The sequence below is a fragment of the Mobula birostris genome, chromosome 6 (genome assembly GCF_030028105.1).
Source record: "Mobula birostris isolate sMobBir1 chromosome 6, sMobBir1.hap1, whole genome shotgun sequence".
Classification (NCBI taxonomy): domain Eukaryota; kingdom Metazoa; phylum Chordata; class Chondrichthyes; order Myliobatiformes; family Myliobatidae; genus Mobula; species Mobula birostris.
This window is the reverse complement of record NC_092375.1, coordinates 75,480,903-75,493,928: the sequence shown is the minus strand read 5'-3', so window position 1 is coordinate 75,493,928 and position 13,026 is coordinate 75,480,903. Positions and strand designations below refer to the sequence as shown.

General features: G+C 42.1%; 1 protein-coding gene across 9 annotated transcripts in view; it reads right to left on the bottom strand.

The window, feature by feature from the left end:
- Nucleotides 1-13,026, bottom strand: part of ofd1 (OFD1 centriole and centriolar satellite protein) — a 107,347-nt gene that overhangs the window by 51,652 nt on the left and 42,669 nt on the right. For all 9 annotated transcript variants that reach the window (XR_011886349.1, XM_072260676.1, XM_072260670.1 and 6 more), the window contains 2 exons: nt 12,036-12,147; nt 6,160-6,780 (listed from right to left, as the gene is read on the bottom strand). Coding sequence is in view for 8 of the 9 variants with exons in the window: in XM_072260676.1 (XP_072116777.1) it covers nt 6,160-6,780; nt 12,036-12,147 (733 nt within the window). In the remaining variant the exon portion in view is untranslated. The remainder of the gene's footprint in view (nt 1-6,159; nt 6,781-12,035; nt 12,148-13,026) is intronic.

Sequence of the window (13,026 nt, the reverse complement as noted above, 5' to 3'; positions counted from 1 at the left end):
CTTCAACTACTGCACAGAGTCTTGCCATCTTCAGAAGTTTTCTGATGACTCTGCCATAGTTGGATGCATCAGCAAGGGAGATGAGGCTGAATACAGGGCTATGGCAGGAAACTTTGTCACATGGTGTGCGCCAAATTATCTGCAGCTTAATGTGAAAAAGACTAAGGAGTTGGTGGTAGACCTGAGGAGAGCTAAGGTACCGGTGACCCCTGTTTCCATCCAGGGGGTCAGTGTGGACACGGTGAAGGATTACAAACACCTAGGGATACGAGTTGACAATAAACTGGACTGGTCAAAGAACACTGAGGCTATCTACAAGAAGGGTCAGAGCCATCTCTATTTCCTGAGGAGACTGAGGTCCTTTAACATCTGCCGGACGATGCTGAGGATGTTCTACGAGTCTGTGGTGGCCAGTGCTATCATGTTTGCTGTTGTGTGCTGGGGTAGCAGGCTGAGGGTAGCAGACACCAACAGAATCAACAAACTCATTCATAAGGCCAGGGATGTTGTGGGGATGGAACTGGACTCTCTGACGGTGGTGTCTGAAAAGAGGATGCTGTCTAAGTTGCATGCCATCTTGGACAATGTCTCCCATCCACTACATAATGTACTGGGTGGGCACAGGAGTACATTCAGCCAGAGACCCATTCCACCGAGATGTCAACTTTACAACTCCTCCCTTGAAGGTCAGACACCCTGAGCCAATAGGCTGGTCCTGGACTTATTTCATAATTTACTGGCATAATTTACATAATACTATTTACCTATTTATGGTTTTATTACTATTTAATTATTTATGGTGCAACTGTAACGAAAACCAATTTCCCCCGAGATCAATAAAGTATGACCATGACTACATGCATTCATTGAAGGACTAGAAAATAGTTCTTTGTCATAGTCTCACTCTATTTGAGCAATCATTGTGAAGGAGAATAATGGGGTTAAGTTTTGATTATATATGGTTAGAATGGAGATGCCGTTCAGTGTTGGAAGGAAATGCACTTTACCCAAGTCATGGTACTACTGTTTCCCATCCCCCACTGCCATGACCTGTACATCATCTTCTCTGCCTGCTTACCTTATTATACAGTCTACTGTCCTTTCCCATCAGTTTTCCTTATTCTTCAGCCCTTTGCCTTTCCTGCCTATCACCTCCCAGTTTTTCACATTATTCCCTTCTCTTCCACGCCCCCACCACCTGCCAGGTCCTCCTCCTCTTCTTTTACGCTAGCATCTCACTCTTTTTCTAGACCTCATGAAAGGCCTCAGCCCAAAACATGACTGTTTACTTCCCTCCACAGATGCTGCCTGACCTGCCGAGTTCCTCCAGCATTTTGTGTGTTGATGCAGATTTCCAGCATCTACAGTCTCTGATGTCTCCGTTATGTCCTTACTTATTGGAGAAATGGTGAATGACAACGTGCTACTTGTTCTTGCAAAATACCTGCACTTGAACTGCCTTCACCAATAGATTTTATTATTTTCCCCCATATATTTTAAATACTATTCTTTAAATTTTAAGAACACATTATATTAAAAGGGTTTTACAATTTCTCAGACAGGCCACCAGATGGAGCACTACATCACATATGAGTTAGAATCAATTCTCCAAACTTTACTGATGGAACAGACTATGAGCCTGCTTTTTGTAAATAAGAAAGTAAGTCAACTAATCTATTTCCTTTGAGTTAACAAATGGGAGCCAGGCAGGAGGTTGTTTTGTTTAATTTTTTTTTTAAGAACATGGAACACTACAGGACTGGAACAACCCTTATGCCCAAAATATTGTACCAAGCTAATCAAGTGCCTAACCAAAGCAGCCCAATGAGAATTTTATAAGCTGCAGCATAATTTGAGTCTTGAACTCAATGCCGCAATGAATGTAGACAAGCATGCTTTTTAAACCACCTCATCAACCTCTGCAGCCACTTTCAGGGAGCTATAGACTTGAACCTCAAGATTCCTCCGTACATTACATTTTAATTCAATTTTTTTAGATGTGGGCGTTACTGGTATTTATTGCCAGTTCTTGGTTGTCCTTGAGAAGATGGTGGTAAGCTGCCCTCTTAAATCATTGCAGCTCTTCTGGTAATAAAGCTTAAACTTCTTAAGGATTGAGAAATATGACCATATGACAATTACAGCACGGAAACAGGCCGTCTCAGCCATTCTAGTCCGTGCCGAACGCTTACTCTCACCTAGTCCCACCGACCTGCACTCAGCTCATAACCCTCCATTCCTTTCCTGTCCATATAGCTGTCCAATTTAACTTTAAACGACAACATCGAACCTGCCTCAACCACTTCTGCTGGAAGCTACCACTCTCTGAGTAAAGAAGTTCCCCCTCACGTTAGCCCTAAACTTTTGCCCTTTAACTCTCTCTCAACTCATGTCCTCTTGTTTGAATCTCCCCCACCCTCAATGGAAAAAGCCTATCCACGTCAACTCTACCTATCCCCCTCATAATTTTAAATACCTCTATCAAGTCCTCCCTCAACCTTCTATGCTCCAAAGAATAAAGACCCAACTTGTTCAACCTTTCTCTGTAACTTCGGTGATGAAACCCAGGTAACATTCTAGTAAATCTCCTCTGTACTCTCTCACCCTCCGGACCCTCGTCTCTGCCCTTCATAGACACCTCCCCTGCCACCGACTCTGCCTCACTCACCCTCCCGGGAGATGCCGCCCTGCTGTTGGGACAGGTCACTGGAGGACTCACAGAACAGCTGGCCCCCTCCCTCCCTTCCCCCATCCTCCCTGGACAACCCCAACTCCTTCCTCGACGCCCCTGACAACAAATCACAACATCAAAGTAAATTTATCATCAAAGTACGCTTCTGTCACTATACACTACTCGGAGATTTGTTTCCATTTCACTTTTAAATCTTTTTTATTCATTATTACTGAAGAGCAACAAAAAAAATACATTAAAGTAATCAAGTCAACATGTCATATGTACAATGAGAAATTAAATTATCAAATGAAAAATTAACAAAGCTAAACAATAACAAATAAGAAAAAAATGTTAAAACTATTTTTTTTGGGAAAAAAGAACCCCTACTAACTAAAAAAAACCTACTAACAAAAAAAAACCGAAAAAAAAACCATTGGGAGCACAACCCCGGAGCTATACACCATACAAGCTTACGTGAAAGAAAAACATCAATCTGCCAACTCAAATCCATTTAAACAAGAATCAAAAGGGGACCATCTTAATTAACTCAAATCAAATGATAGTAGCAGGCAAAAGAACCCTACCTTTTCTCAAAGACAAATCGAGGATCAAAAGTTCCACTTCTGACTTTCTCTAAACTACGACATAACATCACCTGCGAGAACCACTGTATCAATTGTTTTCTCAGAACAAATACAATAGGATCAATGAAAAACTACACAAAGACCAACTGCGCAAATAAAATCACAATAACAACAAACAAGGGGCAAACGTCATTCACCGAAATCTTGCTTTAAAATACAAACTCTTACAATACACCTTACCATAAATACAAGCCTGCTGCAGTTTAGAGTCAGAATCCCACAAATTATATTGCCACTGATCCGTTATTACAGACAGGACAATCCGTACTAATGGTCGGATATAATAATACAGGATGAACAAGCAAGAAAAATTTACTTAATAGATATAGCCATTCCAAACTCACATTATTTACAGAAATCGGGAAGTGACCAACACCAGAAATAGGCCAAATTTAAAGAGGAAATTAAAGACTTTGGAACATGAACAGGGTAGAGTCAGAGGTGAGGAAGGCAAATGGCACATTTCAAGAGGTCTAGAATACAAGAGCAGGGATGTGATGCTGAGGCTCTATGAGACACTAGGGAAGCCTCACCTTGAGTATTGTGAACAGTTTTGGGCCCCTCAACTTAGAAGAGATGTGCTGGCATTCAAGAGGGTCCAAAGGAGGTTCAAAAGGATGATTCCATGAATGAAAGGGTTATCATACAAGGAACGTCTGATGGCTCTGGGTCTGTACTCGCTGGAATTCAGAAGGATGTTGGGGGGGGGGGGGGGGAGGAGATCTCATTGAAACCTTTTGAATGCTGAAAGGCCGAGACAGAGTAGATGTGGAAAGGGAGGATCCCATGGTGGGGGAGTCCAGGACAAGAGGGCACAGCCTCAGGATAGAGGGGCACCCTTTCAAAACAGAGATAGCGGGAAATTTCATCAGCCAGAGGGTGGTGAATTTGTGGAATTTGTTACCACAGGCAGCTGTGGAGGCCTCAGCATTGGGTATATTGCCTCAGCAAGGACCTGGACCCACTGCAATTTGCCTAGTGCCACAACTGGTCAACGACAGACGCAATCTCAATGGCTCTTCACACGGCCTCAGACCACCTGGGCAATACAAACACCTATGTCAGGATACAGTTCATCGACTATAGCTCAACATTCAATACCATCATTCCCACAACCCTGATTGAGAAGTTGCAGAACCTGAGCCTCTGCACCTCCCTCCACAATTGGATCCTCGACTTCCTAACTGGAAGACCACAATCTGTGCAGATTGGTGATAATATCTCCTCGCTGACGACCAACACTGGTGCACCTCAGGGGTGTGTGCTTAGCCCACTGCTCTACTCTCTCTGTACCCATGACTGTATGGCTAGGCATAGCTTAAATACCATCTATAAATGTGCTGATGATACAACCACTGTTGGTAGAATCTCAGATGGAGACGAGAGGACGTACAGGAACGAGATATACCAACTAGTGAAGTGGTGATGCAGCAACTACCTGGCACTCAACGTCAGGAAGACGAAAGAGCTCATTGTGCACTTAAGGGTAAGACGAAGGAACACATACCAATCCTCATAGAGGGATCAGAAGTGGAGAGAGTGAGCAGTTTCAAGTTTCTGGGTGTCAAGATCTCTGAGGACCTAACCTGGTCACAACATATCGATGCAGTTCTAAAAATATTATGAATTATCTGTTACAGGTTACCTGAAATATTAAAACTATTCAAATTACTATTAGATTCCAAGAAAGAGCAAACATACTCACTTCTGACCTGATGGTGGAAAGGGATTCATTGATGACAAACAACTTAAGATTACTAGGTCGAAAATACTGTCTTTCGGACCCCAGAAATCATGTCCTGTATCTAGAATGATTGGCCTCCAACAATAATATCTATATTCCTGTGTATAAGGTATGACTCCACACCTTGGAGATTTCCTCATGATAACCACCAGCTGCGGTTTCAGCAAGATTGTTTGATGGTGCACCTGCATGTGCAAATGGAAACTCTGTCTGTACAACCTCTGAGATTCTGGAGTGCAATTGCTGTAGGTTGAACAGCTTCCCATTAGTTCCACTCCTGAAGGATGGTTGTTAAGAGGGCCTTATTAAGTCTTTCTCTTTACATGTTACTTCCTTGTACATAATTTTTTAAAAAAACTAGATTACTGTTGAATAATTAATCTTGAGAGCATTTGGATAGGTATATGGACTGAAAAGGTTTAGAAGAGCATGAACAAAATGCAGGCAAGTGAAACCATCTTAGATTGTTATCTCGGTCAGCACAGACCAGTTGGGCTGAAGACTCTGCTTCCATGCAATAGGACTAAGCAATATTTGTGCAAGATGGACTGGATAGACTGCTGATGGGTAGCTCTATTAATATGAGCCCTAGAGACACAAAGTCTACTTCCACTTCTGCGTGAATCCCAAATAAACCATGTTTAATTGGTGTTATTTAAGCCATAAAAATGCCCTGCCCAGCATCTTCCACACAATAACCCCTTGGCTAATCTCTCAGTTACAGGGAAAGCAGACGGAATTCTCAGAACTGTGCTTGCATCTATCATTGTAAAATTATATTGCCATTTGATACACTCAAGGCAGGACCACAGGCACAGCAGAAACGTAAATAATTATTTGTCAACATGCCAGTGGTAAGTAACTTTGATCTGTCTGGAAAATTGAGTAATTCATCAAGTGGAATGATTAAGTTAATTAGATTCTCACTTTGAGCCTCTCTGCAGGATTTACAGTTGTATCACAACACTTGAGGCTGCTGAGAATAATAAACTGGAAGTCTTTCTTTGCATGTAAAATTAGTTCCTTGGTACCATTGACTGATATCGTACCTCATTACAGATCAAATAATGTATCTTACATCTTTTAATGAACCTTACCTTCTGAAGTCTTCATGAACATGCCATATTCAGGTTTCTGTTTGACAGGTGTTGAAGAGCTACATTTTGGGGATGTGAACAAGCCTAGCGAAGGAGTTTGGTAATCTTCAATTATATTTGTTGATTGATGGCTTACTTCAGATATTGGGTGTCTTGATGGCTTTGATTTTTCATAAGTTAAGAAAGAGTCTGCAAATGTAACTCTGTGTGGGTGGCTACATGAAATTTTATTGAGACTACTGTTGTTAACTGGCAATAGGGAAAAAGGCTGAGCCTCTGAACTTTTCTGAACAGCAGCTTGAATTAGTCTATTTTGGTAGTTCCTGTAGGCTTCCTCTAAGTTCTCGGACTCCTTTTCTAGCTCTCTTATTCGGGCCTTGGCCCCTGCTACAAAGTCTTGGTCTGAATCTGACGAAGAACTTGGTGTTCCAAAGTACTTGGAATAGTTTGCACCCATACTAGAACCTGGATAAAGGAATCGTTCTTCAAATACTACCCGGCTCCTGGGTAAACCAGTATCTAGATAGATATCAGGAGGTACTATTCTGTCTGCAGTGAGGTCAAGGGCTGACCGATCAACCAGTGAGGGTTTGGGATTACGGTACACTTCATTCTGTAAAGCTGTAAGAACACAAACAAAACATGCAAAAAGCAAAATCAGAAATACGGGGCAAAGTACAACCTTATTAATATTCCATTAAGTATCCTGCTCAAGATTTGAAGAGGTAGCTTTCTAATGAGCTTGTTAGAGCTCAAATTACTTTGTAAATGATAACATATGATGCATTAATACTTTCCAACCCTTTGCAAACAAACTCATTCAGAAATTATAGCAAATAAGTAGGGTACTTCAGTGACTTAGAGGAGAACTTTGTGCATGGATTGTTCCTGTGCGTCCACTGTCTTTTTCTCTGCTATGAGTGCACTGTGTCCACAAGATGTCTGGTAATAATTTTCCGAGGTTTCTTCAGTAGAGGCAGTTTGCAGCAGAACCAGGGGATATTTAGCAAGCTAGTTCCAGATATACAGCCCAAATAAATTCATTTATTTGAGATAGTCATAGAGCCATTGAGTTGCACAGCAGAGTAACAGCTTCTTGGCACATTATGCTTATCCTGACCTCATCACATCCTGAGAAATCCCATTTGCCTATACTAGCTGTGCCGTTCTATGCCTTGCCTATACAAGTGCCTGTCTAAATATTTCTTCAACCTTGTACCTGACTATTACCTACCCCTATTGTGGGTTCCAAATTTCAACAACTTTCACTAAAAATATTTTCCCCTCAAATCCCCAGTGAAACTCCTTCCTCTCATCTTAAACCCAAGCACTCTTGTTTTTGATATCCCTACCATAGGAAAAAAATTTCAATTATGCCTCATTTGTTTAAAAGGAGAGCTTCGTGGGCATCCAGGATCACTCTGACAGCTTTGCCAGCGGCAGGAAGGCCACAGCGACGGGGTTTCTCACAGCTCAGCGATTCTTGTTTAAAAGTACAGAAGGGACAAGCTGGGCAACCATTGTCGGCAGTAGGCCAGTGGAGGGAGTAGGAGTGACAGGCTTTGACTCAAAGGAGACTTCAGCTCGAAAGAGGTGTTGGCTGTGAGTAAGATTCTGTTAAGGTTCCCTTTTTCCCCCTCTTACAGTACCTCGTGTAGTAAATAGCTGTTGTGTTCTTTATGTCAGATGTTGGAGTCCTGGGAGACCCAGAGTCTCCCAGGGAACTACATCTGTGTGAAGTGCATCCAGTTGCACCTCCTTGAAGGCCATGTTAGGGATCTGGAGCAGCAGCTGGATGACCTTCAGCTTGTATGCAAGAGCGAGGAGATAATTGATCAGAGTTACAAGGAAGTAGTCACCACAAAGTTGCAGGATGCGAGCAGCTGGGTGACTGTCAGGAGAAATGGAAATGTGAATAAGCAGTTGGCACAGAACACCCGTGGCCATTCCCCTCAAAAATAAGTAGATCATTTTGGATACTGTTGTGGGGGATGACCTCCCAGGGGAATGCCAAAGAGACTGAGCTACTCGCACTGAGCATAGGTCCATAGTGCAGTAGGGAAGGAGGGAGAAGAGGGGAGCGGTAGTGATAGGGGATTCAGTAGTCAAGGGAACAGACAGGAGATTCTGTGGATGTGAATGGGACACCCGGATGGTATGTTGACTCCCAGGTGGCAGGGTCAGGGACATCTTGGATCGTGTCCACAACAGTTTGGAGAGGGAGGGAGAGCAACCAGATGTCTTGGTACATATCGGTACCAAAGACATAGGAAGGAAAAGCAAAGGAGTGCTGAAAAGAGAATTTACAGTGCTAGGTCGAAAGCTGAGAAGCAGGACCTCCCAGGTAGTGAGTTCTGGATTACTGCCTGGGTGCCACATGCCAGTGAAGGCAGAAACAGGATGATTCGGCAGATTAATGCATGACGGAGAAACTGGTGCAGGGGGCAGGGCTTCAAGTTCTTGCATCTTTGGGTTCTCTTCTGGGGGAGGTATGACCTGTTCAAAAGTGATGGTTTGCACCTGAACCAGAGGGGATCAAATATTCTCACAGGGATGGTTGTCAGAGCTGCTGGGGAGGGTTTAAACAAATTTGGCAGGGGTATGGGAACCGGAGTGAAGGGACTTAGGATAAGAGAGATGATTTTTTAAAAAAGCAGAGTGTATAATCAGACTGTCAGGAAGGGCAGGCAGACAACAGGACATAATTGCAGCCAGCAGGGTGAGTATCAGTGTATTAGGGATGCAGAATCAAAAAGGGTTGCAAATACAGTACTCAGTGCTATATCTCAATGCACGGAGCACAAGAAATAAGGTGGATGATTCCCCCCTTGTTGCACTATTACAGATTATCAGGTATAATGCCGTGGCCATCACTGAATCGTAGCTGAAGGATGGTTGTAGTTGGGAGCTAAATGTCCAAGGTTACACGTTGTATCGGAGGGACAGGAAGGTAGGCAGAGGGGGTGGTGTGACTCTACTGGTAAAGAATGGCATCAAATCAGTAGAAAGATGTGACATAGGACCAGAAGATGTTGAAACCTAGTGGGTTGAGTTAAGAAACTGCAAGGGTAAATGGACCCTGATGGCAGTTATATACAGGCCTCCCGACAGTAGCTGGCATGTAGACCACATATTACAATGGGAAATAGTAAAGGCGTGTCAAAAGGGCAATGTTATGATAGCCATGGGAGATTTCAACATACAGGTTGATTGGGGGAAAAAAAAAATCAGGTTGGAAATGGATCACAAGAGAATGAGTTTGTTGAATGCATACGAGATGGCTTTTTAGAGCAGTTTGTCATTGAGTCTACTAGGGGATCAGCTGGATTGGGTGTTACGTAATTAACCAGAGGTGATTAGGGCGCTTAAGGTAAAAGAACCTTTAGCAGGCAGCGATCACAATATGATGGAATTCAACTTGAAGCTTGATAGGGAGAAAGTAAAGTCTGAGGGAGCAGTGGAATAAAGGAAATTACAGTGGTACAAGAGGGGAGTTGGCCAAATTCGAAGGAGATGCTGGCAGGGATGACAGCACAGCAGCAATGGCATGAGTTTCTGGGGAAGGTGAGCAAGGTGCAGGACAGATGTATTCCAAAAACAAAGAAATACTCAAGTGGCAAAATAGTACAACCATGGCTGACAAGGGAAGTCAAAGCTAATGTAAAAGCAAAAGAGAGGGCATACAACAGAGCAAAAGTTAGTGAGAAGATAGAGGACTGGGAAACTTAAAACCCTTCAGGGAGCAACTAAAAGAATCATCAGTTGGGAAAAGATGAAATATGAAAGCAAGCTAGCAAACAATATCAAAGTGGATAGTAAAAGTTTTTTAAAGTATGTGATGTGATGCTGAAGCTTTATAAGGAAGTGGTGAGGCCTCACCTTGAGTATTGTGAACAGTTTTGGGCTCATCTCAGAAAAGATGTGCTGGTACTGGAAAGGGTTCAGAAGAGATTCACGAGGATGATTCTGAAAATGAAAGGGTTATCATACAAAGAATGTTTGATAGCTCTGGGTCTGTACTCGCTGGAATTTAGAAGGATGAGAGATCTCACTAAAACTTTTCAAATGTTGAAAGGTCTAGATAGTAGATGTGGAAAGGATGGTTGGGAAGTCTAGGACATGAGGTCATAGCCTCAGGATAGAGGGGCATCCATTTAAAACAGACGCGGGGAAATTTCTTTAGCCAGAGGGTGAAGAATTTGTGGAATTTATTACCACAGGCAGCTGTGGAGGCCAGGCCATTGGGTATATTTAAGGCAGAGCTTGATAGGTCTGGATTGGCTTCAAAGGTTACGGGGAGAAGGCCAGGAAGTGGGGCTGAGGAGGGGAATAAAGGATCAGCCATGATTGAATGGCAGAGTAGAATTGACAGGCCAAATGGCCTAATTCTGCTGCTATGTCTTATAATTTTATATACCTCTATCAGTTCATGCTCTCCATTTCTTGTACTCCAAAGACGAGAAACCAAACTTTCTCAGAACTGAGATGCTCTAAAGCGGGCAAATTCCTGACGAATTTCCTCTGCAAACTCTCCAGAACATCCTTCCTATAGTCTGATGATTAGAACTGCATAAAATACTTGCAAGTGTAATCTGTACAATGTTTTGTGAAGTTCAGACACGTGTCCCAAATTTTATACGTTACTACCAATTTATGAAGACAAGCCGACCTTGTGCCCCTTTCACCACTCTGTCTTCCTGTGTTGCCACTTTCAGAACTATAGACTTGAACCACTCCCCACCCCCCCCATGTCCCTCTGTTCATTAATATTCCTTAGTGCCCTGCCATTTACTGTATATATCCTACTTCCAACTTTGCAAAGTGCACCACTTTGCACTTGCTGGAATTAAATTTCATCTGCCAAGGCTGTGCCCAACTTTCTATTTGATCTACATCCTGCTGATGCCTTAGGCAACCTTTTTCACTATCCAGAAACTTGTCCATCATACCTCCTACGTTCACATCCAAGTCATATATATATATATATATATATATATATATATAAAACAAGGGTCCTCGCACCAATCCCTGTGGTATACTAGAAACAGACTTCCAATCAGAAAAGCATTCTTCCACCACTACCCTCTGCTTCCAAAGCAATTTTGGATCTAATTATCCACATCACTTTGGATCCATGTTTCTTAATCTTCTGGACCATGTGGTACCTCATCAATCCCCATACAGAAAACTCTTCATTAAACTTGTTAGTTACTTCCAAAGAAACGTGAATCAACTAAGGAAGTAGGATTTCTTCCACACAAAGCCGTGTTGAATATTCCTATCAGACCCTGAATTACTAAGTGTGCATAAATCCCATACCTCAGCATTTCCTCCTATAATTTCTCTACCACAGATACAAGCCTCACCAGCCTGTAATTACCAAGCTTATCCCTGCAACTCTCCTTAAGTAAAGAAGCAACATTAGCTCAAACCTTCTAGCACCTCACATGTGGATAATGACAATACAAACATCTCTGTCAGGGTTCCAACTATCTCCTCCCTTGCTTCCCATAAAAACCTGGGATAGATCTCACCTAGCCCTGACAAGTTACCAACTATTATGCATTTTGCATGACACCAAATGTTTTCTGATTCTTAATTCAGTAATCACCAAGATTCCTGCCAGTAGCTGCCTTTCCATGAAGGCAGACAATAACTGACTTGACTCATTAACCTGAATTTATCATCAGCTATGGGAATTTTCACTTCAACACGCGGCTCTGATGGATCACCAAAAGCTCTTCCCCTTTTGAAGTTCATGTTTCCTAACTTGCAACTATTACAATTCAGGAAAACCACTGACAATATTCCAATACCTCAGCGAAAATCAAACTTGCGAAGCAGATAATTTCAAATGGTATTCCAAAACAGCGTACCTAAATGTGTCTGTCGCAGTTGAAGTTTCAAATCATCAACTTGTCCATTCAACCTTCTGGTTTGATCCTCAAATTCTAGAAGTTGGCTTCTCACTTGTGCACATCGCTCCATCTGCAACAGCAGAAATTTTTAAAAAGCAAATGACTGCAAAAGCCTGGCCTTTTTGTCTTCCTTACTTTCCAACTATCCCCTTTTGTTCATTTTCATACCATTACAAATCAATTGCACTATTAAATTAAAACTGTTCAACAGGAATTCAAAATTCTCTATCCAAGTCACAAAATGAACTTGAACTTTGTATACAGCTCAACTTAGATGTCACATCATTAATACAAAACACAAATACATACATTTACATGCAAAGAAATGTGATGTTTACATGCCATGAGTTCAAAGTTAATGTGAAATACTCAACATCTTTATAGTGAAGCATTATGACCAAAATTTCAATGTTTTGAGGATCCTATAATATTTTTATAGCTCTTCACAGCAATTCAAAATATTTTGTTCAACATCCAAAACCCTGTAAGAGTTTTCAGCATTTAGGCTTGAATACATGAGTATAGATATTTGATTGATTAGCATTACTTGTATCTCAATAGAGAAACATAGAAAACCTACAGCACAATACACGCCCTTCACCCCACAAAGCTGTGCCGAACATGTACTTACTTTAGGAATTAGCTAGGGTTACGCATAGAACTCTATTTTTCTAAGCTCCATGTACCTATCCAAGAGTCTCTTAAAAGACCGTATTGTATCCGCCTCCACTACCATTGCCAGCAGCCCATTCCACGCACTCACCACTCTCTGCGTGTAAAAAAAACAAATTACCCCGACTTCTCTTATGTACCTACTTCCAAGCACCTTAAAACTGTGCTCTCTCGTGTTAGTCATTTCAGCCCTCGGGAAAAGCCTCTGACTATCCACACGATCAATGCCTCTCATCATCTTATACACCTCTATCAGGTCACCTCTCATCCTCTGTCG